Here is a 27,510-nt window from a genome sequence, read left to right on the forward strand (position 1 = left end):
GGGTCAAAACTTTACATCCATTTCCTTAGTATTTCATAGCATTACCTTTGAACTGCAAGACTCAAACAAAACGTTGGTCAAATGTTTTGAGTAAGCTTCCACAAGCTTCTGACAGTACTCTGCTGGAATTCTGTCCCATCTCTCCTGAAAGAACTGGTGTAACTGAGTCAGGTTTGTCAGTTGCCCTGCTCCCACACATCTCTTGAGATCTGCCCACAATTGTTTGATGGGATTCAGATCAAGGCTTTGTGATTGCTAGGTCAACATTGACTTTATTGTCAGCAAGCCACTTTTTAACTCTTTGGCAGTGCGCTTCGTGTTATTGACCATTGGGAAACACTCATTTGAACCCAAGTTTTGGATCCGTGGCTGATGTCTTGAGATGTTGCCTTAGTATTTGTACATAATGTTCTTCATGATGTCTATTTTATGACAAGCTCCTGTTGGTGGTGCAGCAAAATAGTCCCACATGATCCTACCACCTCGGTGCTTCACAGTTGGTATGGTGTTCTCAGGTCTACAAGCCTCCTGCTTTTTCCTTTAAATGTAACCATAGTCATAATGGCCAAACAGCTCCACTTTAGTTTCATCATTCCACAGACGTTGTCTCCAGAAGTTCGGATATTATCCGCGTCTCTTTGAAAATTTTGATCTAGCCTTTTGAATCTTTCTTCAGGAGTAATAGCTTCTTTCTTGCTGAATAGCCTTTCGGTCCATGTCAATGCAGGACTCGATTCACTGTGGATAATGACACATTCTTACCGACTTAATTCGGCATCTTCACAAAGTCATCAGCTTTTGCTCATTCACAGATTTTGGATCACAACACGTTCATCTCTGAGCCGGTCTTATTCCTGAGCGCTGTGAGCGCTGGACATTCCCCTGATGTTTACACGCATATATTTGTTTGAATGGATGAACATGGCACCTTCGAGCATCTGGAAATTGGACTCGTGGATGAACCTGATTTGTGGAGTTCCACACGTCGCTCCCTGATGCCTTGGCTGATTTCTTTTGATTTTCCCATGATTTCAAACAAGGAAGCAGAGTGTTTGAAGAGTGGCCTTCAAATAAATCCCTAGGTGTGCCCTCAGTTAGCTCACATGTCAGTAAACCTACCAAAGTCATCATGGCTTCCCCATGTTGTTTAATGGCATTTCTTTTTGTGGATCTAAACTTTTGATCTCAAAGAAAGTGACATAAAAGTCTTCTCTCAAATGATTGTGGCATTTAGCAAAATGCAATAATTTTGGTACTCCTAAATGACCTGAAATAGGAGAGCTTTAGTCTGATTTATCTTCAGATGGTGAGAAGAAAACGTGTTGTCTTTTTGCATAGTGTATGTAAACTAATGGTTTAAATTCTATATTTATAATCAAATCGTTCTTTTGTTCATGTAGACCATGAGGCAATGTTTTCATTATTTCCATGATCCTGAAGAATTGAAGTTGCCCTTTCCATTTACAATAATTCTTTTGGCTATGTATATTTATAATTAGTCTAGTTTGTGTATGCTGCACATTTTGAATATCACAATGTAGATCTTTAGGTGTGACAAAGCGAGAAATAGCTTGTTTGAATAATCTACTTTGAAACACAGGTATGCATGCTGTAAATTAGTAATAATGAGCACAAGCGTGTGGACTAAGGAAGAATCTGACAGAAGTCAATCTTGGATAAGTCAATTTCAGCTATTAATCAGCACTAAAATTGTCTTAAGTAGAATTAAATGTTTAGAGAAAAAAAAGACTAAATGACATACCCAAACAATAAACAACTGATATTATGTACTAAACTAGTATAAAAAATACAGATTTTTTAATTCCCACACTTGTATATGTTGAGTATTTATTTTGACTGGTGATTTGTTAAACTTTTTTTACATTTAGGTAATTCCTTGTTATGTAGTCGTGCGGATAATAGGCATCGTAATTCATCACATTACCCACTTAAATACTGCACTTACATTAATTGTCTTGCAAATGTACTTAATTCCTCACTAGTGTGGTGGGTGTGCTGAAGCCTATCCTTGCTGCGATGCTGTAACTAAATTTAGCCATCTGTTTTAATATAAGCATTTCATCATATAGCATAAGTCTTTAATCAATCGTCATCATTGCCAAACATTTCCAGTTGTTTAATATAAGGCTAATTAAATCTTCTGAATAACTTCATAAACTTTATTACTGATAGTTTTTATTTGAATTTCCACATTGTACCGGTATTCAAACAGCAGATGAGCAGTTATCTGAGCCAATCACTGTTCAGATTAGTGCAATCCTCTTCATACACTGTAGCTCTTCGTAATCAACTTGCCCTACTTAAACCGTGATGCTCCAGTGTGGATTGTGATGTGTGCTAAAAGTGATAGAAGTGGAATTGGAGACAGTTATTAATACTTATTTGATACCCGGTAGAAAGCAATGATTACCGTATTTTCCGGACTATAAATCACAGTTTTTTTCATATTTTGGCTGGGGGTGCGACTTATAATCAGGAGCAACTTATATGTAAAATTATTAACACATTATTGCTTGATCATTAACACATTACTTACTGACAAGTATAGTTGATGACTTCACATGTTATTTCCACTTTAAACCGCATGAGGTCGCACTAGGCCTGTGGAATAATTGGAACCACAACTGACAATGAGTCTTAATCCATGCACTGACTTCCGGAGTCAGCGGAGTCGTTTATAACACAGTGGACAGAGATGGACACAGAGGACGAAGATTTTGGTGGATTTAATGATTTGGAGTGATACGGATGGTTCAATAAGCTTGTTATTTATGTCAAAGTCAAAGTCAGCTTTATTGTCAATTTCTTCACATGCCAAAGACACACAAAGAAACCGAAATATCGTTCCCCGCTATCCCACGGTGACAAGACATGGCACACAATAGACAATCAAGTAAACAACAGCGTGCTGAATAAATAATGAATAAATAACACAACAAATAAATAAGAGGAGCAAAAAGGAGCAAGTGAGCGTACAGCAGACATTCCAGAAAATAGCGCAAAAGTGCAGCACGCTACGCAGAAGGGGGTAGTGAGTTCAGGGTCCTAACAGCCTGGAGAATGAAGCTGTTGGCGAGTCTGGCGGTGCGGGAGCGCAGGCTCCTGTACCTCTTCCCAAAGGGCAGAAGGTCAAACAAAGAGTGAGCTGGGTGACTCACATCACTCACAATCGTGGTTGCCTTGCGGGTGAGATGGGAGGTGTAAATGTCCTTCAGGGAGGGGAGCGAAGCACCAACAATCTTACCAGCCGTATTCACTATGCGCTGCAGGGCCTTCAAGTTCTGGTCAGTGCAGCTACCACCCCAGACAGCGATGCAACTGGAGAGGACGCTCTCAATAGTGCCACGGTAGAATGTAGACAGGACTGCCTGAGGAGCACATGCACGCCTGAGTTTCCGCAGGAAGTACAGGTGGCGCTGAGCTTTCTTTGCCAGTGACGCGGTGTTTGCCGACCAGGAGAGGTCCTCACTGATGTGCACCCCCAGGAACTTGGTGCTGCTCACCCTCTAAACCACAGCACCGTCAATGATCAGCGGCTGGTGATTTGCTTGACCCTTCCGGAAATCAACAACGATTTCCTTGGTCTTGTTGACGTTCAGCAGGAGGTTGTTGTCCCTGCACCACGTGGTCAGAAGGTCAACCTCCGACCTGTACCGAGTCTCGTCGCCCCCACGTGATGAGACCCACCAGAGTCGTGTTGTCAGCAAACTTCACTATGCGGTTGTCGCTGCAGGTCGCAGTGCAGTCATGCGTCAGCAGGCTGAAGAGCAGTGGATTGAGCACGCAGCCCTGGGGGGCCCCCGTGCTCAGCGTGATGCTGGCGGAGATTTTGTCACACCACCTGAGGCCTCTGACAGAGGAAGTCCAGTAGCCAGTTGCAGAGGGAGGTACTGAGGCCCAGCTCGTCGAGTTTGCAGATGAGTTGCTGCGGCACAATGGTGTTGAAGGCAGAGCTGAAGTCCACAAACAGCAACCTCACATATGAGTCCTTTCTCTCCAGGTGGGTGAGGGGCGAGTGGAGGGCAGAGCAGATGGCATCCTCAGAGGACCGTTTGGCACGGTACGCAAACTGGAAAGGGTCAATGGTGGGGGGGAGAATGGATTTGATGTGTGCTCCATGACAAGCCGCTCAAAGCACTTCATGATGATGGGCGTCAGGGCCACGGGGCGGTAGTTATTATATATATACCGTAATTTTCGGACTATAAATCGCGTTTTTTTTCCATAGTTTGGGTGGGGGTGCGACTTATACTGAGGAGCGAATTATATGTGAATTTTTTCACAAATTTTCAAAATTAAAAAAAAAAAGAAAAAAAAGTTAAACTGCGATAAACGAACCGCGATGTAGCAAGGGATTACTGTAATTTGAATTTCAAGTGACGTCCGTGGCGCGGCAGTTGTTTACATACAGGACAAAGATTCGATCACGGGATGTCGAAGGTCCCCACGTACTACCGGCATCATTAGCGGCTTTGTTTGTAAGTGGCACGGAGAACGAAGAGTTTGAAGGATTTAATGATTTGGAGTGACACAGAAGGTTTGAAAAACTATTATGGCGATCCTACTCTACGGAGCTTTCTTTCACCTCTGTGGATTGAAGTCGGGGGCCGGCGCTCGGCCGGGTGGCTGTCCAGGGACGGTGGATGGGGCTTAGACATTGCTTTTATGCACGCCCGGTCCTACTCTACGGAGCTCTCTTTCACTTCCGTGGATGGAAGTCGTGGGCCGGCGCTCGGCCGGGTGGCTGTCCGGGGACGGCGGATGGGGCTCGCATATGGCTTTTACGCACGCCCGGTCCTATTCTATGGAGCTCTCTTCCACCTCTGTGCCTGGAAGTGCCACCTCCGGGGATGGAAGTCCACGCCGCCACACACCTGGAAGTCGATGCCGGTGCTTGGTGCCGTGTGGTGGTGAACTATTTATGTTATAGTTATTTGATATATGTTATTTCGTATAGCAACTTGTATATGTTTTTATCGTTACAGTTCAGTACTTGTTGGCTCGTTGAACTCTTGTTTTGTTAAATAAAGAGACGTTTACCAAACCCACGTCTTTCCTTGTACTTTGTTAACGCTATAATATAGTTATATACTAGATCTGTGGAATAACGACGAGGCTGACGTCAGGGCGCACGCGCGGCGTTGTTGACAAAGGACGAGGAATTTGATCGATAGACTTAATGATTTTGAGTGACACAGATGGTTTGATAATATTGCTGTTTATATGATAGTTATTTGTTATATACTTTATATATCGTTATATGGGTCTGTGGAATATTTAGAATATTTAGACGTCATCAGCGCGGCGCATACGCGGCATTGTTTCCATAAAGGACGATCGATGGATTTAATGAATTGGAGTGACACAGCTGGTTTTATAAACGTGTTATTTATGTAATAGTTATTTGAATAACTGTTACGTCAGGCCCGTTCTCAGCTCTTCGTTTGTGTTTATGTCACGTTAGCATACCTATCGTTTAGCCTGTTGTTGCTCGTTCATGTCTGTTCTTGGTGTTGGATTTTGTCAAATAAATTTCCCCCAAAATGCGACTTGTACTCCGGAGCGACTTATGTTTTTTTTCACGTTATTGTGCATTTTATGTCTAATGCGACGTATATTCCGGAGCGACTTTTAGTCCGAAAATTACGGTAGTAGTTTATTTAGTGTAGCAACTTGTATATCGTTAGGGTTCAGTAGTTTCCGATTGCCTAGGGAGGCCGTGAGGCCACAGGGGGGAGGAGATGATTGTTGTTGGCTTGTGTGTTGAATTCTTGTTTTGTGAAATAAAGAGCCGGTTACCAAACCCACGACTTGCATGGTATTTCAGTAACAGTACAATATAGTTATATATGCCTGTGGAATAATTGGAACCACAACTGATGGCGAGTCCGACGTCAGCGCCGCATGTACTTTCGGAGTCAGCAGCGGCATTTGACACAGAGGATGAAGATTTCGATGAATTAAATGATTTGGAGTGACACGGATGTTTTGATAAAATTATTATTTATGTCATAATTATTTTATATATAGTTTATATATAGTTGTATTGGCCTGTGGAGTAACTGGAACTGCAAATGACGACGAGTCTGACGTCAGCGCCGCATCTACTGACTTCCGGAGTCAGTGGAGTTATTTATGTGACACAAAGGACGAAGATTTCGATGGATTCAATGATTTGGAGTGACACGGATGGTTTGATAAACCTGTTATTTATGTTATAGTTATTTGAATAACTTAATGTTACGTCAGGCACGTCCTCAGTTCCTTATTTGTGTTTATGTAATGTTAGCATACCGTATCGTTTAGCCTGTTCATGTCTGTTCTTGGTGTTGGATGTTGTCAAATAAAGTTCTCCCAAAAATGCGACTCATGTTTTATTTCTTCTGTATTATGCATTTTATGGCTGGTGCGACTTGTACTGCGGAGCGACTTATAGTCTGGAAAATATGGTACATGCAATCAGACAAAAGCTTTGAGATCCGTTAAGGGAGATTCATTATTGTTATTATATACTTATACGTAGGCGAAAGTAAGTGTTGTATTGCCCCATAGTTACCAGTATTATTACCAAATTAGAAATGTTGAGGTTGATAAAAACTTAAAATTATAAATGGTTGATTTTCTTTCTCTCTTGTACAACCTCACAGTAATGGTTTTAAATTTTGCCTCAAGTTTTCTGAGTTCTCCTCATAATTAAATGAAGATCTGAAATTACCCAATACCCATAGTTGTGAATGTGAGTTTGATATAAGATATAAGACCGTTTTGTAAAAGAATACCTTCAACAAATAGAGGTGTATTACACTGCAAAATCAACATGTATCAAAAGTAAAATTACATAGTAGAAGCACTGCTGTTGTGATGACCTAACAAGTAGAATTGTGTGGTTTGGGACCATCTGTTTTGTTGGAAAAAAGCCACATGTGCGTGAACTTGACTTCCTTTCATGTTGTTTTTTCATGTATATTTGTCTAGGCAAAGATGGGTAAGGTGAAACAGGTGGGATTGCTTGCAGCAGGCTGTCAGCCTTGGAATAACGACGTATGTGCAGCAAGTGGAGACCGCTTCGCCTATTGTGCTACTCTTGCCATATATATCTACCAGGTAAACTATGTGTACACTAATATTTTAACCTGTCTCACTGTGATACCAAGTCCATCCATCCATCCATCCATCCATCCATCCATCCATCCATCCATCCATCCATCCATCCATCCATCCATCCATCCATCCATCCATCCATCCATCCATCCATCCATCCATCCATCCATCCATCCATCCATCCATCCATCCATCCATCCATCCATCCATCCATCCATCCATCCATCCATCCATCCATCCATCCATCCATCCATCCATCCATCCATCCATTCATCCAAAAACACTAACTTCATACATCGAGATGATTTTATGATTTTAAGAGCAAACATGTACGCACACAAAATAAAACATTTGTTGAAATTACGGCATCCAGCAATCCATCCATCGTACCTATATATCTGTTCATTGTTTAGTAATTGATTGGCTGGCAACGAGTTCAGGGTGTCCCCCGCCTACTGCCCGATGACAGCTGGGATAGGCTCCAGCACGCCCGCGACCCCCGTGGGGACAAAGCGGTACAGAAAATGTATGGATGGATGGATGTTTAGTAGTATCAGTTGAACAACAAATGGAATGGTGACCAGATATGCTTGCATGATACGTGATTACATTCTTTGTAACATACAAAGCAATGTTGATTTTAGTATCAATATTATTATCTCATTATGAAAATCAGACATCCAAAGTTCACTGAAAACCAATATCACACTACTGAACTCTAACTTTATATTATTTATATCTGTCTCTTGTAGTTAGATCAGCAGTACAATGAATTCAAGTTGAAGTCCATCATGGCAGAACACAAAAAGACTATAACAGCCATCAGTTGGTGTCCAGATAACCCCGATCTATTTGCATCGGCTTCAGCTGATAACCTGCTCATTGTGTGGAATGTAGCTGAGCAAAAGGCTGTAGCACGACTAGACAACACTAAAGGTACGATGGCTGATCCAAGCTATGTTTTATTATCAGAGGGTTTTTCACCATCACAGCTTGTTCTTTCTTTCAGGTGTCCCTGCTGCAGTGAGCTGGTGCTGGAATTCAGCTGATGGTGTGGCATTTGTCTCTCAACGTGGCCCTCTTTATATTTGGGTCTCTGGAAATTCTGACTCTGGAGTGACAGTACATAAAGAGGCCCACTCCTTTCTGTCTGATATCTGTCTCTTCAGATGGCACCCAAGCAAAAAGGGAAAACTGGTATTTGGACACACAGATGGGAGTTTGTCTATTTTTCAGCCAGGTATGAATGTTTCCCCCATGTCCCCCCCATGCACTTTCAACAATTTTTTTGCGCTGTTCCTTGCAGCAAACGCGCGCGCACGCGCGCACACGCACACGCACACACACACACCTCTTCATCTTCCACTTTTTCCTATTTGTAGGATGTAAAAGTCAAAAGCACGTCTTGCGTCCTGAGTCTTTAGAGGGAACGGATGAAGAGGACCCAGTCAGTGCCCTGGAGTGGGACCCTTTGTCAACATCCTACTTATTAGGTTGGGCAAATTAAGAATTATGACTCATCACATTTTTGTCCATTATATTTGCAGACCACAGCTTTTAAGAAATGGGAAATGAGTGTTGATTTCAGCCTAGTGGCTGTAATCATGAAAGTTGACTGACATTAAGACACAGCTTGGAGAAATATAGCAAGAAGTGCAGATGTAGAAGACTGGCATTGATTCCATGAGCAGTCATATTTCCCCACTTTTAATTTTTTCATGTGTATTAAATCCAGAGTTGGGAAGATTTGGTTACAAAAGTATTCAGATAGAGTTAGAAGTAGGGCTGAATGATGCATTTGCAATATAATTGCAGTTTGACTAAATGCAATTCACTCATTACAAAAGCCGTGATTTCAATAGCTATTGAGACGTGTAGCCCAATGATTTGAAAATGGAAGCACCCTGCTGTTTTGTCATATACGTATATTGAGGATAAATACATCTCTGTAGCCGTATGTTGCGTCGTCCGATTGTATGTAAATGAAGATAAACTAAATAATAATTGCATATCATTACTTGTCATTTAATCAATAAGGTATCATCCCTTTCTAATGCATGATGCTGATATTTTAAAGTGTAATTAGTTTTTAAAATCTGAGTGGTACGTCATATAAGAAGGTTTGATCTTACTTTCTCTATACTTGTTAGAGATCGCTAGGTTTTATTTTTTTACATAGGTTATGTATGTTATCGATGTAGATAAGGGTGTTTAAGAAGTTTAGTCCACATTTACATTCCTTGTTACATGCAACACGAAATTGGATATGTTGAAATTATTGCTGTGCACAAATGAGACGGAATTCGTTCATTTGTATGATTGGGCATGACATTGATAATTGATTTATAATTTGCGGACTTGGATGAGATGGTGTAACGACCATTTTGTTTGGAACTGTCTCTGACAGTTACAGACCAACTCGAGGGGGTAAATGGCAGTTGATGTGAAAACCTGCTTCAATTATAAATTGATACACATGGCTTGCATCGTAGCTGCATGTCTATTGTTTGTAACAACCCTATCCCCGTTAAAAGTGCTAAAGAATTCAATGAGTTATCATGAATGGGGCCAAATTCTAGCTGTTGTCTAACCCGTCCAACCTTTGCCGCGAGGACCATTTTTCTCTATTTTACCAAGGTGTGCAATAAGTGACAGACCCAGATTGTACCGCTGGCCGCAATGCAATATGAGATTATACTGAAGTTAGGCATTTGGAACAACAACAAAAAAAAAAAACGCCAAATCAATTCCAAAGTTTTATTGCAAGCAATTTTGCTGCTGCTGTTGTTGCGACTTTCCCATCAGGGGTACAAGTCATTTAATACTTAGTGTATTCATGAAGCAAAATGTAACAGGGACTCTTTTTGACAGTGTCCAACCTCAATAATGGCATCAGGCTGGTGGACAGTGAGGCCTTGGCTTGTATTACGTCTTTCTGCTTTCCCTCGGCTGCTGCATCAGTTCAGTGTCTTGCATGGATTCCCTCTGCCCCCGGCATGTTCATCACTGGAGGTAAACAAAAACAGTGGGTGTGGTGTATTCCCCTGTGCCTTGATATTTGTTTACTGCCACATATGGTATTTTGCCTAAGACTTACATTTCAGGTTTTAACATATATACTGTAACTGCAAAGCATTCATTAAAGCGGCAGTCCAGCAAACAAAACATTGCCATTTATATAATAGGTCTACGATGTCATCAACAAAATTTACGCCAGTAAAATAATCTTTCGGGCTTTTTTGGGGTGAGATATATAACAAACTGACCCATCAACTTTTGGGGTTCAGCTTCCTGTTTTTTTCCCATTTTACCCTGTCTACGTCACAAGAGGGAGGCAAGAGTTGTAATGTGTATTGTTTTCTGGCTTTGTTTGTCATGTTCTGTTGTCACAGTGTCTGAAATGAGGATTAATTGGCAGCAAAATTCATATGGACATTCCTGCTCTTGTTCACTTTTCAACCTGTGAAAATATGAAAGGATTTTACACAATATTCCGTATTTACTTACTCAAATGTGAGTGCCTATGAGCAAAACTTACTGTCACCTCTACAAAATTGAATATATTGTGCTGATCATTTTTGAAATTATTTTTACAGGTTCAAGTAGACATTCCAATTGGAGGAATGTGCTGATGAATTTTGGTGGCGATTGATCATAGTTTTCAGATAGTGAGACAGGCAAACAGACACAACAGTTTGCGCACTCTAGTTTCTATGGCTTGTCGAGCCAGAATTAGCTTTTGATGGCAAAACAAACAATATTAGCCGAACAATTTCAGATTCGTACCACCCAGACATGCGGGTAGGGAAACTGTTTTCATTTTCCTGATAAAAAAAAAATACATAAACTGAGCTTGATAGTGCAAAATAGGCCATCATGTCTGGAATCTCAGGTAATGTCTCTTCACATTTGTAATTGAATGGAGCTCATAACCTTTAAGAGAGCAGGTTCTTTACATTTGTAATTGAATGAAGCTCATAACGTACAGCATTAATGTTTTAGATAAAATATATTTTTAGCTAGCATAACTCTGTCTCTTTCAGACTCCCAGGTTGGAGTATTGAGGATATGGAATGTGTCTCGCTCTACTCCATTGGACAGTTTCAAGCTGAAGAAGACGGGCTTTCATGCTTTACATGTTCTCAACTCTCCCCTTGCAAAGAGAGGTACAATTCAAAACATGACCTTAAGAAACTAATATGCTTAACATATGCAGAGGCGGTGCTCTTTGGTGGCCACGGCCATCATTGGTCACTCTCTGGGCACCCCCACATCTTGGGGAGAATTTTGATATTGTGGCATCCCTGCCATTTTCACATAGATGGAGTACTCCTAGTTCAATTGCTACCCAAATAAAATTAATTCTCTGAACTATATACTAAAAGAACAAATTAAATAACCTGAAAGAAACTTTTACAGGAATTTTCTAAATAAAGTTTGATTCACACCATCAACGTCAATCAAATGCAATACTTTCACACCTTAGCAAGAAACAACAAGGCTGAAAAGTTATTGTTTATTGTACCATCACAGTCACGGTTTCGTGAAAATGCACACATATACTTAAATGCCAAACACATCATTCATAATACAAGCAGGAACTACCGTATTTTCCGCACTATTGGGCACACTTAAAAACTTAAAATTTACTCAATAAAACCACAGTGCGCCTTATAATGCAGAGCGCCTTATATATGGATCAATTGATGAATTTGTTGATCCATACTGGTTGTACACAGCGCCCTGCCAAAATGTTTCAGTACGTTTTAGTACGACTAGTAAATTACAAGATCGCATCATTCCCAGCATTACGACAACCATGGTCAGGGGGCGTCACTGAATAGCTGTTGTACCCGCGAGGCTATTTCATTTCAAAATAGGCTGTTCCGTTAATGTTTTCGAGTACGTTTACGGATCAATATCCAACGGAATCAAAAATAAGCAGCACCAATGTGTTAAATCAGTCTTTAGTCGGTTCTGATCACTTTTATGGGAGAGCGTTTGAGATGTTATGCTTTTCCTACTATGCGTTTGCTATATGCATTTGTTATATGCTTTTCCTACTACGCATGTGTGGACGCGTTGTATGTCAGGAGTCAAGGAAATGATTCAGTTGTTGTAATGGAGTCACGTTGTTGACGTGTACAAGTAAAGTCTAGTGAGACGCACAGTTGTTGTTATCGTCATTATTCAAATTCACATGGTAGCAGAGGATGACCGCTGGTAATTACAAAGTTCCGCCAGCGTTTGATGAGAAGAAGTCTTACGGAAGTTGGAAAAATGAAGTCGAAATATGGAGACTTGTTACGGACTTGGATAAAAAGAAGCAGGGTTTGGCGGTTGCCTTGTCGCTTACGGGAAGAGCGAGAGACAGCGCGCTGAAAGTATCCGCAGAGGATTTGAATACAGATGATGGAATGACTACACTTTTGGGAAAACTGGACTCAGTGTTTTTGAAAGAAGAAAAGGACCGCCAATACGAGGAATATACGGAGTTCGACCGGATAACGAAAGACACGGGCATTTCAATGGCGGACTACATTGTCAAATTTGAACGGAGGTACAACAGAATTCGCCAGTTCAAAATGGAGTTACCAGATGCGGTGTTAGCTTTCAAGCTGCTAGACACTGCGGGACTTTATATTAAAGACAAACAGTTGGCACTTACCGCTTGTCCAAGCCTCACCTTTGACAATATGAAGGCTGCCTTGAAGAGGATATTCAGCGACAATACGCCACAAGGTGGAGTCGGTGCACTGCAGGTGAGCGAAGATGCAACTAATGATGCCTACTACACAAGGTTACCTGCGTGAAGCTGGCCCCCCACCCCACGCAAAATTTAAGGAAAATAGTCTGTTTCGGTTGTGCTTCGTTTGTGCTGGTTTGTGCAGCAAAAATGTTCGTTTGTGGTGCTTCGGTTTTTTAGTTATAAAAGATTATTTTATAGGTCATCCAGAGTTCACCCAGCCCCCCATCTGCTCCAAATGAACCCAAAATGGTACCGTTCGTTTGTGCTGGTTTGTGCAGCAAACATTTTTGTTTGTACTGCTTCCGTTTCGTAGATATTACACTTTTATTTTATAGCGATGACGTCACCCAGCCCCCCATTTTCCTCCAAATGGACCCAAAATGGTACCGTTCGTTTGTGCTTCGTTTGTGCTGGTTTGTGTAGCAAAAAGTTTCGTTTGTGCTGCTTTGGTTTCAGAGATATTACACATTTCATTCATAGCGATGACGTCACCGTGAAGCTGGCCCCCCATTTTCCTCCAAATGGATCCAAAATGGTACCGTTCGTTTGTGCTGGTTTGTGCAGCAAAAATTTTCGTTTGTGCTGCTTCGGTTTCGGAGATATTACACATTTATTTTATAGCGATGATGTCACCCAGCCCCCCATTTTCCTCCAAATGGACCCAAAATGGTACCGTTTGTTTGTGCTTCGTTTGTGCTGGTTTGTGCAGCAAATTTTTTCGTTTGTGCTGCTACGGTTTCGTAGATATTACACATTTATTTTACGTCACGTAGCCCCGCCCCCTATTTACTTCCAAATGAATCAGCCCCCATTTAACACCTCCAAATGGACCCAAAATGGTACCGATTGTTTGTGCCGCAAAAAAAAAATAGTTTGCGCTCAGTGAATCATTCAATTTGTCATTTATTTAATATGAATTTATTTTCTAGAGATGCCAAATCTTTGCTCCATGGATCGTTAATTAACCATTTGTTTGTGCCATTGCAATTTTTCGTTATTAAAATCATGCATGTATTTTATTCTAACATTTTTTTCACTTGACATCATAACTCCTCAATTCTTACACATGTATTATCCAACTAATTACCATGCAAAGTGACCTCTGCAGGCCGGTAAGACATATCGCAACAGGGTGGCGAAAAACAAAGACGCGCAACGTTTTCAAGCGACAAATGCACAACTATCTCCGAAGATTTAATAACAGCGAGTGTCAGAAAGCGTATTTTTCTGGGAAGTGACCATCGACCAATGTAAGTAAAATGTGTAAAAAAACAAAAAAAAAACAAGAGTTCATACAATATAGAATTAAAAACACCCCAGGTAGTCTGAATAGCTAGTTCGCTAACATTGTCTTATTAGACTTATTAGACGTGTGTAATTTGCACAGACCAAGAAAACAAAATTCCTAAAGAAAGCATGCTTAATACATTTTGATGTCAAAATATCTTTCACTTTGCATCATTTTTCCGTCCATGCATAGCAATTATAATGAACACGCATGTGTAATTTTAATTATTCAAGCAATGAATCCTGATTATATTTATTTGTCCTTCAACTAGATGCCCAAACAACCAGCAGTAGACAATGATTTAATTGTTTCAGTTCTCTGCTCATCAAAAAAGGCCACACTTGAAAATGGTAACGCCACTCCAAGCGCTACTGTGCGGACAGATCTGAGTGACCAGTTGGAAAAGAAGATGTCTGCAAAGGCTCTGTACACCTTTGTAAAAACAAACAGACACAATATCTGGTCAGCTCTGGGATTCAATCATGATGAAACTGATCCTGAAACTAGCAGTGAAGCAAGCTCGGAATCAGGCCCTGAACGGTCATTTCAGCTTCATATTCCTTTTGACAAGTGGATGGAATTTATTACGGAAAAGGCTGAATACAAAGATAAGAACTGTCGAACCCAAAAGAGAGAATATACAATTTTGAAGTCTGGCACCTGGACCCACATCATAAATGAACAAATATGGAAACCGGTCAAAATTCCCTTGCACATTTGTTTTTAGAAGAGCCAAGGTCTATCCATTGGTCTCAAATAATTATATCGAAATCAGAGAATACTGCAAGGAGTGTCATGGCCTTCTCAACATTAATTGTGGCGAAGAGCAAGAAATAAACAGTCCAATAATATTGAACTGTTTCATTAAGAACAGCGATGACTCCCTACACACTGGTTGCTCAAAGCGGTTTTTATCTGGACAGTTGCGTGTGCAGGTAGCCAAGGAACTTTGTGAGGGCAGGATGGAACCACATGTATGGCGAGCATCACAAGGAAATAAACTGATGTTCGGAGACCCAGAGTCAAGCCACCTGCCAAATTTGGCCACCCTGCGCAAGGCAAAGCAAGAGAAAAATGATTTGGCTTTAGGTGACAAAAATCCAAGTTTATCATTGCAGATGTTGAAATACAGTGCACCTCACAGTGACAGCATTAAAGACATTGGACTTGATAAGTTTTTTTGTCACTATTGGAGTCAAACACAGATGCATGTGTACAAGAGCATAACAAAATCTCACCCAATATTATGTGTTGATGCAACTGGCTCTATAGTTAAAAAACTGATGAGGCCATATCTTCCTGTATCAGGGTGTTATGACAGGGCATACCAACTCCAGTGTCCCAGTCGTGCAGATGCTGTCAGAAAAGCATGATGTTAATGCTATCACACAGTGGCTGAAGGAATGGATCCATGCAGGTGCATCTGTTCCTAAAGTTAAAGTTAAAGTCCCAATGATCATCGTCACACACAAATCTGGGTGTGGTGAAATTTGTCCTCTGCATTTAACCCATCCCCATGTGATTTTGATCCATCCCCTGGGGGAGAGGGGAGCAGTGAGCAGCAGCGGTGCCGCGCTCGGGAATCATTTGGTGATCTAACCCCCCAATTCCAACCCTTAATGCTAAGTGCCAAGCAGGGAGGCAATGGGTCCCATTTTTATAGTCCTTGGTATGACCCGGCCGGGGTTTGAACCCACAACCTTCCAGTCTCAGGGCGGACACTCTACTACTAGACCACTGAGCTGGTAGCAGTGAGTGACTTTTCTCTGGCGATTCTTGGACCTCTAGTCAAAGCTTTTACCCCTCATCCTGATCTGAAGAGCTACATCAATGAGTGCTTTAACATTTCACGTGGGAATCAACCTGGACATCTACCCCCATGTTTTGTCAGGGTAGATGGAGCACACTGTATTAAGATGATCTGCCGATGGGACTGCCTGAAAAACAAAATACCTCGTGTTAAGGATTTTCTTGTCAGGTCAATAGCACAGCTTCTTAAGTCACAATGTTTGCAACATGCAAAAGAACTTCTTCGTGCTATCACCATTGTGGCACTGAGTGAGACAGAGGGTAATGACAATTCTGGAGCCCCTATCTCATAAGAAAAGTGCAAGAAATACTTGAGAGCGCAAATCGCAGAGGAATTTGTCCCCATTTCAGATGAGGAAGTTGAGGGACAAGAACCAGGTGATCCATTAAATCAGCACATCCAGACTAATGTCCGACAGTGGGTGACAGAAATATGTGAGGAGAGCAGGTCACTTACCATGGCTGATGGGGATAGAGACAACATCCACTTCCTCCCTGAGATTATTCCCCAAATAACAAGACTTGGAAGTTACTTGCCACTCTGGACAGCAATAATGGTCCCTCTATTCAAAAGCACCAGCATCACTGCAAGTTCCGCAGCTGTTGAAGCAGAGTTCAAAAACATAAAAAATGCCTTTTCATGCATGAAAGCCTACCCATTCGTGTGCCGTTTGTTGCTCGTCATCTTTCCTTTATTGAGGGAAACATGCGGATTTGCTCTGCAAAACAAAAAAGTGAAAAGGATGTGTGTGATGCCACGACTGTCAAAGAGCCTGACAATGTCTGCAGTCCTTCTCAAACTGAAGTAGTAAACAAAAGGGAAAAAAAATCTTATCCTAGAGCGGAGCCAGATGCATCTACTGACGGTGCAGTTGAAAACTGGAGAGGTTTAGCGGTCCCACCAAAAAAAAGAAAGATAACTTCATATCTCTCTCCTTGTCCTGAATGGCTGCATATTGATACACAAGTGGGCTGGAAAAAAGTCAAGGTACCATTGTTGAAAAACGGGAACCATCAACAGCCTGTTAAACTTCGCACATCAAAAGTGTCTGTGCTCAATACTTGTGCATTTCAATGCTTATGTTGTTCTTTCTGTGAAAGCTTTTCATTTTGGAACAGACATAGACTCATCAGATATGTAGGTTGCGGTGAACCTTTTTCACGTCAGATGTAATTGAAAAAAATAATGATATAGGCTTATTGATAAAAAGGAAATTAATCAATGAACACGATAAAAACATAATTACAGAAATATCCTTGTACTAAAAGCCATTTCCCGCAGTGAAAGGTTTCTGTAAGCTAAAAAAAAAAAAAGGCTAAGAACATAGTATATACCTCTTTTATTCGTCCTGCATCAGGAGCATTCCAGGAGCTTGAAATTCGTGACGAAATACGGTGACGCCATCGCTAGAAAATAAATGTGTAATATCTGCAAAACCGTGCCAGCACAAACGAAACTTTTTGCAGCACCAACCAGCACAAATGAAGCACAAATGAACGGTACCATTTTGGGTCCATTTGGAGAAAATGGGGGGCCAGCTTCATGGTGACGTCATCGCTATGAATGAAATGTGTAATATCTACGAAACCGAAGCAGCACAAACGAAATTTTTTGCTGCACAAACCAGCACAAACGAAGCACAAACGAACGGTACCTTTTTGGGTCCATCTGAAGGAAAACGGGGGGCCAGCTTCACGGTGATGTCATCGCTATGAATGAAATGTGTAATATCTACGAAACCGAAGCAGTACAAACGAAAATGTTTGCTGCACAAACCAGCACAAACGAAGCACAAACGAACGGTACCATTTTGGGTCCATTTGGAGGAAAATGGGGGGCCAGGTTCACGGTGACGTCATCCTTTTAAATGAAATGTGTAATATCTACGAAACCGAAGCAGCACAAATGAAAATTTCCATCCATCCATCCATCCATCTTCTTCCGCTTATCCGGGGTCGGGTCGCGGGGGCAACAGCTTCAGGAGGGACTCCCAGACTTCCCTCTCCCCAGCCACTTCATCCAGCTCATCCCGGGGGATCCCAAGGCGTTCCCAGGCCAGCTGAGAGACATAGTCTCTCCAGCGCGTCCTGGGTCGTCCCCGGGGTCTCCTACCGGTGGGACATGCCCGGAACACCTCCCCAGGGAGGCGTCCAGGAGGCATCCTGATAAGATGCCCGAGCCACCTCATCTGGCTCCTCTCAACGTGGAGGAGTAGCGACTCTACTCCGAGTCTCTCCCGGATGACCGAGCTTCTCACCCTATCTCTAAGGGAGAGCCCGGACATCCTGCGGAGAAAACTCATTTCGGCCGCTTGTATCCGAGATCTCGTTCTTTCGGTCACGACCCATAGCTCGTGACCATAGGTGAGGGTAGGAGCGTAAATCGACCGGTAAATTGAGAGCTTTGCCTTTTGGCTCAGCTCTCTCTTCACCACAACGGACCGGTACAGGGTCCGCATTACTGCCGACGCTGCACCGATCCGCCTGTCGATCTCACGCTCCATCCTCCCCTCACTCGTGAACAAGACTCCAAGATACTTGAACTCCTCCACTTGGGGCAGGATCTCATCCCCGATCCGGAGAGGGCATTCCACCCTTTTCCGATCGAGGACCATGGACTCGGATTTGGAGGTGCTGACCCTCATCCCGACCGCTTCGCACTCGGCTGCGAACCGTTCCAGCGAGAGCTGGAGATCACGGCCTGAAGAAGCCAACAGCACCACGTCATCTGCAAAAAGCAGAGACGCGATGCTGAGGTCCCCAAACCGGACCCCCTCAACGCCTCGGCTGCGCCTAGAAATTCTGTCCATAAAAATTATGAACAGAATCGGTGACAAAGGGCAGCCTTGGCGGAGTCCAACCCTCACTGGGAACGAATCCGACTTACTGCCGGAAATGCGGACCAGACTCTGGCATCGGTGATACAGGGACCGAACCGCCCTTATCAGTTGGCTCGGCACCCCGTACTCCCGAAGCACCCTCCACAGAACCTCCCGAGGGACACGGTCGAACGCCTTCTCCAAGTCCACAAAACACATGTGGACTGGTTGGGCAAACTCCCATGCACCCTCGAGGATCCTGCCGAGGGTGTAGAGCTGGTCCACTGTTCCACGGCCAGGACGAAAGCCACACTGCTCCTCCTGAATCCGAGGTTCGACCTCCCGACGGACCCTCCTCTCCAGCACCCCTGAATAGACCTTACCAGGGAGGCTGAGGAGTGTGATTCCCCTGTAATTGGAACACACCCTCCGGTCCCCCTTCTTAAAGAGGGGAACCACCACCCCAGTCTGCCAATCCAGAGGCACTGTCCCCGATGTCCACGCAACGTTGTAGAGGCGTGTCAGCCATGACAGCCCCACAACATCCAGAGCCTTTAAGAACTCCGGGCGGATCTCATCCACCCCCGGGGCCTTGCCACCGAGGAGTTTTTTAACTACCTCAGTGACTTCGACCCCAGAGATTGGAGAATCCGCCTCAGAGTCTCTAGGCCCTGCTTCCTCAATGGAAGGCGTGTAGGTGGAATTGAGGAGGTCTTCGAAGTATTCTCCCCACCGACTCACGACGTCCCGAGTCGAGGTCAGCAGCACGCCATCCCCACTGTAAACAGTGTTGACGTTGCACTGCTTCCCCCTCCTGAGACGCCGGATGGTGGACCAGAATTTCCTCGAAGCCGTCCGAAAGTCATTCTCCATGGCCTCACCGAACTCCTCCCACGCCCGGGTTTTTGCCTCAGCAACCGCCGAAGCCGCGTTCCGCTTGGCCATCCGGTACCTGTCAGCTGCCTCCGGAGTCCCGCAGGCCAAAACGGCCCGATAGGACTCCTTCTTCAGCTTGACGGCATCCCTTACCGCCGGTGTCCACCAGCGGGTTCGGGGGTTGCCGCCACGACAGGCACCAACGACCTTACGGCCACAGCTCCGATCGGCCGCCTCAACAATGGAGGCGCGGAACATGGTCCACTCAGACTCAATGTCCCCCGCCTCCCCCGGGACGTGGGAAAAGCTCTGCCGGAGGTGGGAGTTGAAGCTCTTCCTGACAGGAGATTCTGCCAGACGTTCCCAGCAGACCCTCACAGAGCGTTTGGGTCTGCCAGGTCGGACCGGCATCTTCCCCCACCATCGGAGCCAACCCACCACCAGGTGGTGATCAGTTGACAGCTCCGCCCCTCTCTTCACCCGAGTGTCCAAAACATGCGGCCGCAAATCCGATGACACGACTACAAAGTCGATCATCGAACTGCGGCCTAGGGTGTCCTGGTGCCAAGTGCACACATGGACACCCTTATGTTTGAACATGGTGTTCATTATTGAAAATCCGTGTCGAGCACAGAAGTCCAACAATAGAACACCGCTCGGGTTCAGATCAGGGGGGCCGTTCCTCCCAATCACGCCCTTCCAGGTCTCACTGTCATTGCCCACGTGAGCATTGAAGTCACCCAGTAGAACGATAGAGTCCCCAGAAGGAGCGCTCTCCAGCACTTCCTCCAGGGACCCCAAGAAGGGTGGGTACTCTGAGCTGCTGTTTGGTGCATAGACACAAACAACAGTCAGGACCCGTCCCCCCACCCGAAGGCGGAGGGAGGCTACCCTCTCGTTCACCGGGGTGAACCCCAATGTGCAGGCGCCCAGCCGGGGGGCAATAAGTATACCCACACCTGCTCGACGCCTCTCACCGTGGGCAACTCCAGAGTGGAAGAGAGTCCAGCCCCTCTCGAGAGGGCTTGTACCGGAACCCAAACTGTGTGTGGAGGCTAGTCCGACTATATCTAGTCGGAATCTTTCTGCCTCGCACACCAGCTCGGGCTCCTTTCCAGCCAGAGAGGTGACATTCCATGTCCCAAGAGCCAGCTTCTGCAGCCGGGGATCAGACCGCCAAGGTCCCCGCCTTTGGCTGCCGCCCAGCTCACATTGCACCCGACCCCTTCGGCCCCTCCCACAGGTGGTGAGCCCGTGGGAAGGGGGACCCACGTTTCCATTTCGGGCTATGCCCGGCCGGGCCCCATGGGCGAAGGCCCGGCCACCAGACGCTCGCCTTCGAGCCCCGCCTCCAGGCCTGGCTCCAGAGGGAGGCCCCGGTGACCCGCGTCCGGGCGAGGGAAAACTAAGTCCATTTATATCACTCATCATAAGGGGCTTGTGAGCCGTGCTTTGTCTGGCCCCTCACCTAGGACCCGTTTGCCATGGGTGACCCTACCAGGGGCATGAAGCCCCCGACAACATGGCTCCTAGGATCATAGGGGCACGCAAACCCCTCCACCACGATAAGGTGACGACTCGCGGAGGGGATGAATGAAAATTTTTGCTGCACAAACGAAGCACAAACGAACGGTACCATTTTGGGTCCATTTGGAGGAAAATGGGGGCTGGGTGAAGTCATCGCTATAAAGTAAAAGTGTAATATCTACGAAACGGAAGCAGCACAAACGAAAATTTTTGCTGCACAAACCAGCACAAACGAAGCACAAACGAACGGTACCATTTTGGGTCCATTTGGAGGAAAATGGGGGCTGGGTGAAGTCATCGCTATAAAGTAAAAGTGTAATATCTACGAAACGGAAGCAGCACAAACGAAAATTTTTGCTGCACAAACCAGCACAAACGAAGCACAAACGAACGGTACCATTTTGGGTCCATTTGGAGGAAAATGGGGGACCAGCTTCACGGAGATGTCATCGCTATGAATGAAATGTGTAATATCTACGAAACTGAAGCAGCACAAACGAAACTTTTTGCTGCACAAACCAGCACAAACGAAGCACAAACGAACGGTACCATTTTGGGTTCATTTGAAGCAGATGGGGGGCTGGGTGAACTCTGGATGACCTAAAAAATAATCTTTTATAACAAAAAAAAACGAAGCAGCACAAACAAAAATTTTTGCTGCACAAACCAGCACAAATGAAGCACAAACGAAACAGACTATTTTCCTTAAATTTTGCGTTGGGTGGGGGGCCAGCTTCACGCATGTCACAAGGTTTTCCGGCAGGAGAGAAAGTAGGTCAAATCCGCGACAACAAGGTACCAATCCAGATATGGTAGAAGAACGAGATGTGCAGTCTGCCAAAGTTTATATCACTGGGCAAAAGACTGCCCCCACAAAAATGAACATGCTAAACTAATAGAAGAAGAACAACAAATGGAGGTTGATGAATACAACATTACCTTATTGTCTAAAGATGCATTGACTAAAACAGAGATTTTCATGGTGGAGTCTCTAGGATCTGCTGTAATTGATACAGCTTGCACCAGAACAGTGTGTGGTGAAAAATGGCTTGATCATTATGTTAGTCAACTAACACAAGATGAGTTGTTGAAAATGAAAGATGTGAAAAATGCAAGACCATTCAAGTTTGGTGATGGGAAAATTGTCCATTATACAAAGAAAGTGAAAAGCCCAGCTGTGATAGCACAAACTAAATGCCAAATTGAGACAGAGGTTGTCCCAGCCGATATCCCTTTGCTGTTAAGCAAGACTTCACTGAAAAAAACTGGTGCTGTTTTGGACATTGAGAATGACAAGGCCATAGTGTTCAAGCAACCAGTGAAACTTGAATTAACATCATCAGGACATTATTGTGTGAACTTGAGGGACAAAAATACCCTAGATGGAAGTGACATACTAAATGAAAACGACATTCTTATTGTGACAGAACATATGACAAAACAAGAGAAACAAAAGGTGCTATTGAAATTGCACAAACAGTTTGGACATGCCTCAGTTGACAGACTGAAAAAAACCACTGACCTGCTCAGGTAATACTAATGAGGAGTGCATCACAATCCTGCATAAAATTGTAAATAACTGAGAGACATGCATCAGGTATAGTAAACCAAAGCAAAAGCCAGCAGTAGGTCTACCAGCTCAGTGGCCTAGTAGTAGAGTGTCCGCCCTGAGACTGGAAGGTTGTGGGTTCAAACCCCGGCCAGGTCATACCAAAGACTATAAAAACCCATTGCCTCCCTACTTGGCACTCAGCATTAAGGGTTGGAATTGGGGGGTTAGATCACCAAATGATTCCCGAGCGCGGCACCGCTGCTGCTCACTGCTCCCCTCTCCCCCAGGGGATGGATCAAAATCACATGGGGATGGGTTAAATGCAGAGGACAAATTTCACCACACCCAGATGTGTGTGTGGCGATGACCATTAGGACTTTTTGGGACTTTACCCATGGCCTCAGCCTACAATGAAACTGTAGCTATGGACTTACATGAGCTAGAGCCAGGGGTGTGGTATTTGCATGCCATTGACCACTTCACAAGATTCAGTGCAGGGAGCATTATTACCACAAAGAAACCCAAATAAATTGTGAAGCACTTTATTTGTGGCCCGCCACGCAGACTGTTCACTGACAATGGGGGTGAATTTAATAATGAAGAAATGAGGGACATGACTGAAAACTTTCACATGGAAGTGAAAACAACTGCAGCGTATAGCCCATGGAGCAATGGCCTCTTAGAAAGGCATAATCAAACCCTTACTGAAATCCTATTGAAAGTAAAGAGAGACAATGGATGTGATTGGAAGACAGCTCTTGACTGAGCCCTGAGGGCAAAAAACTCTATGCATAATGTGCATGGCTACAGTCCTTACCAACATGTGTTGCCGTCGGTTCTCACTGACAAGCCGCCAGCTCTGGAAGGGACTAGCATGTCTACTTGGATAGCTCAGCACATCAAAGCATTGCATGCCATAAGGAAAGCGTTCACAGAAGCAGAATGCTCTGAGCGGATCCGAAGAGCCCTTCATAAACAACAACGACCCACTGATGACCTATATGAAACGGGATAAAGTTTACTATAAACGGGTGTGTTAGAGTTGTGCTCACTCCAACTTATTTTGCAAGAACCACAAGGGAGACAAGCAAGTTCTTTTAGACACCTGCAGGTGGAGAGTCCATTCGTCGCTGTCTGAACAGCGATGATCGAATGAAGTCTAAAAGTCTCCTCCCTGCAAGGGCATATTTATTAGGAGGAACAGAGTGGGGGTGAGTGGACAGGTTTGGTGAACCCCCGGCCTCTGATAAGATCAGAGCAGGGGGTGTTTTACACTGTTGTGGGAAACAGAACAACTTTGATTGCTTCCCCTGCAGCTGGTCAATCAAGCAGAGGAAGCAACCACTTCATCTTACTCTGCATTGTAAGGGCAAGACAAGATTGATTTAATCATTATAGTCTACATTCCAACATAATCCTACGATAAAGATAACCTGGAAAACCCTAACATCGTGGATTCGACTGAGTGGAAAGGTCCAGGTGTGGTCATCGACCAAGATGGTGTGGTGATATTTGTTCGGGGCACTTATGTCCGTGTGCGTCAATCCAGACTTCGAAGGGTTGATGGCTGTGTGTTAAGGGAAAGAGATGAGCTGTTAATGAGAACTAAAAATGCCTCCTTACCAGAAACAGGACTTTTTGAAAATAACACTGTAGATGAAAGTGAAAAAGAGGCACCCTTAAACGATGAAGATGCTGAGGATAACAATGAGCCCCCTCACACATCAGCACGTTCAAATACTATTATTGAAGGACTAAAGCTGAAAACTGGACAGGTGGTCACATATACAGACAGTGTAAGTGGCCAAGCATGAACCGGAAAAATCCTCAGCCGGGCAGGAAATTCCACTGGAACATACAAAAACTGGTACAACTTACAGTATACAGAACCTGAGGAAATTGCTGGTACATCTAGATCAGTGGACTTAGGACAAGTGGACAATCTTCAGCTGGGTCCAACTGAGCATGCTGACTTATGTACAGACTGCCATGTAGAGGACATACTGATTGTGAACGATCATGCCTTCATTTCTGCCAAACACGCTGAACTCATCAACTGGAAACAGAACAATGTGTTTGAAGAGGTCAAAGATGAAGGTCAGAAATGCATCTCCACAAGGTGGGTGTGCACACTCAAGGAAACACCACAGGGGGTCGTACCTAAAGCCAGGTTAGTTGCAAGAGGCTTTGCGGAAATGAACACAGACGAGCTCCCAAAAGAATCACCCACATGTGCCTCAGTCTTTAAAAATGATTATGGCTGTTATTATGGCGGCGCGTGCACACACAGCGACCTCTCTCTGTCCCACCTGAACGGTGTTTTGTTCGTTTAATGAGTGTTTGTCCGACAATTTTACGTGTTTGTCTCGTCTTACTATGTCGTGCTACAAGTACAGCAGGCAGGTTCTACTCTACATCGGCCAAAGCGAGTTTTGCAGCGTTCTGAACTTTGAAGCAGAGACATTAAAGGAACTCGGACTACTCCGGCCTGAAAAAAACGCCGGACTCGGCTGCTACGCCTCCCCCGGATAGAAAGCGTCGGAAGCGGTGTGCGAGGGGGCAAGCGCGAAGGCGTCCGGGCCAGGCTAGCGGCCAACCCAACTCGCCCGGCCGCGGCTTCCATTCTCCTGGCGAATGTTCGATCGCTGGACAACAAAATGGATTACATTCGACTGCTGAGATCTACGAACCGGACAGTGCGCAACTGTGTGCTCATGTTCACTGTTGACTGTCAACATTCCGGACTCTGCTGTGCATCTGGAGCAGCTAGCGTGCTATCGAGCGGACCGGGCCATTGTAAACGGGGGAAAATCGCGAGGAGGAGGAATCTGTGTCTACATCCGTGACGAATGGTGCTGGGACTCTGTAGTTGTATGCAGGCACTGCTCACCACTGGCGGAGTTTGTGATCATTAAGTGCCGTCCTTTTTAGCTGCCAAGGGAATTTACTGCGATTCTGCTAGTCACGATATCCCGCCTTCCAACATTGAAAGCGACAGGATCATGGTTCTTAGTGAACTGTACCAGGCTGTCAGTGAACAACAGACGGCGCACCCTGACAGTTTCACCATCTTCGCTGGGGATTTTAATCATGCTAACCTAAAGTCTGTTTTTCCGAGGCTTCACCAGCATGTTAATTTTCCAACACGTGGTGACAGCTTCCTGGACCTGGTCTACACTACACATAAAGGAGCATTCAAAGCCACCCCCCTCCCCCATATTGGGCTTTCTGACCATATCAAAGTCAAAAGTCAAAGTCAAAGTCTACTTTATTGTCAATTTCTTCACATGCCAAGACACACAAAGAAATCGAAATTACGTTCCCAAAAACAATCCTAAATACTTATTTGATACAGTGGCAAAGCTAACTCTGCGCCAGCCGACCCCCGATAGCTCCTTCCACTCAGCTGACGAGTTTATGAAATTTTTTGCTCAAAAGATTGAGTCCATTAGGGACGAGATCAAGAATACCATGCCAATCGCTCCGCCGGTTACTAGCGCTGGGGATCATGCAATAACCCTCTCAAATTTTAAAAGCGTGTCCCTTCAAATGCTTACAAAATTGGTTAGTACGGCTAAACAAACAACATGTTTACTCGACCCGCTTCCAGCCAAACTACTTAAAGAATTATTTCCAATTTTAGGACCGTCCATCTTAAATATAATCAATCTGTCTGTTTCCTCTGGGATAGTGCCAATAGCCTTTAAAACCACTATTATTAAACTACTTAAGCGAGCAAATCTTGACCCGGACTGTCTCAGTAATTATAGGCCAGTTTCAAACCTCCCATTCCTAGCAAAACTTCTCGAAAAAGTAGTAGCACAGCAGCTTATTGATTACATGGTCGCTAATAATCGATATGACTCTTTTCAGTCTGGTTTTAGAGCTAATCATTCTACAGAGACAGCACTTGCTAAAGTGACTAATGATCTCCTCATAGCTATGGATTTAAATACGTCATCTGTATTGTTACTACTTGATCTTAGTGCTGCCTTTGACACTGTAGACTTCGATATTTTATTAGGGCGTCTTAAAAGTTGTGTTGGTATCTCAGGGTCAGCACTAAGCTGGTTCAATTCCTATCTATCAGGCAGGACGCACCGAGTGGTCCATGGTAATACGTCCTCTGAGCTTTATAATGTTACGTGTGGTGTCCCACAGGGATCGGTACTCGGGCCGATTTTATTTAATATTTATATGATTCCGCTTGGGGACATAATACGTAAATATATTAGTTTTCAATGCTACGCGGATGACACCCAATTATATATGCCGTTATCGATGACAGATCCACAGGACTGCTGTAATCTCGAGGCGTGCCTTGCGGAGATTAAGCAATGGATGTCTCTCAACTTCCTTCGTCTTAACCCGGATAAAACTGAGATGTTGATAATTGGTCCTACTCGTTATCAACATTTATTTAAGGAAACCACTATAACTATAGATAACCGTACTATCACTCAGAGTGATACGGTAACTAATCTCGGGGTAATATTTGACCAAACGCTCTCCTTTCAAAAACACATTAAGAATATAACCAGGATTGCGTTTTTTCACCTTCGTAATATTGCTAAGATTCGTCCTATCCTCTCGACCGGGGATGCGGAAACTATTATACATGCGTTCGTCACGTCGCGCCTGGACTACTGTAATGTATTATTCTCTGGTCTTCCTAAATCCAGTATCAAAAGTCTACAGTTAGTGCAAAATGCCGCTGCGAGGCTGCTCTCACGGTCAAGAAAATTTGATCACATTACCCCAATATTAG

At 44.2% G+C, this 27,510-nt stretch overlaps 1 protein-coding gene and 2 long non-coding RNA genes across 6 annotated transcripts in view; 1 reads left to right on the top strand and 2 right to left on the bottom strand.

The window, feature by feature from the left end:
* The window catches only part of LOC137840286 (uncharacterized), a 245,330-nt gene that overhangs the window by 202,791 nt on the left and 15,029 nt on the right, over positions 1-27,510 (bottom strand). The window lies entirely within an intron of this gene.
* wdr17 (WD repeat domain 17) overlaps positions 1-27,510 on the top strand; it is a 72,746-nt gene that overhangs the window by 2,100 nt on the left and 43,136 nt on the right. For all 4 annotated transcript variants that reach the window (XR_007481579.2, XR_007481578.2, XM_049721510.2 and 1 more), the window contains 6 exons: positions 6,997-7,125; positions 7,875-8,058; positions 8,132-8,362; positions 8,505-8,615; positions 9,994-10,134; positions 11,166-11,288. Coding sequence is in view for 2 of the 4 variants with exons in the window: in XM_049721510.2 (XP_049577467.1) it covers positions 6,997-7,125; positions 7,875-8,058; positions 8,132-8,362; positions 8,505-8,615; positions 9,994-10,134; positions 11,166-11,288 (919 nt within the window). In the remaining 2 variants the exon portion in view is untranslated. Of the gene's footprint in view, positions 1-6,996; positions 7,126-7,874; positions 8,059-8,131; positions 8,363-8,504; positions 8,616-9,993; positions 10,135-11,165; positions 11,289-27,510 lie in introns of those variants that run through there.
* Positions 15,844-17,427, bottom strand: LOC137840283 (uncharacterized). Its single transcript, XR_011086816.1, has 2 exons — positions 16,426-17,427; positions 15,844-16,096 (listed from the first exon to the last, which is right to left on the bottom strand). It is a non-coding gene; the product is annotated as an uncharacterized lncRNA (long non-coding RNA).

The sequence above is a fragment of the Syngnathus scovelli genome, chromosome 5 (assembly GCF_024217435.2).
Source record: "Syngnathus scovelli strain Florida chromosome 5, RoL_Ssco_1.2, whole genome shotgun sequence".
In the NCBI taxonomy this organism is placed as follows: Eukaryota; Metazoa; Chordata; class Actinopteri; order Syngnathiformes; family Syngnathidae; genus Syngnathus; species Syngnathus scovelli.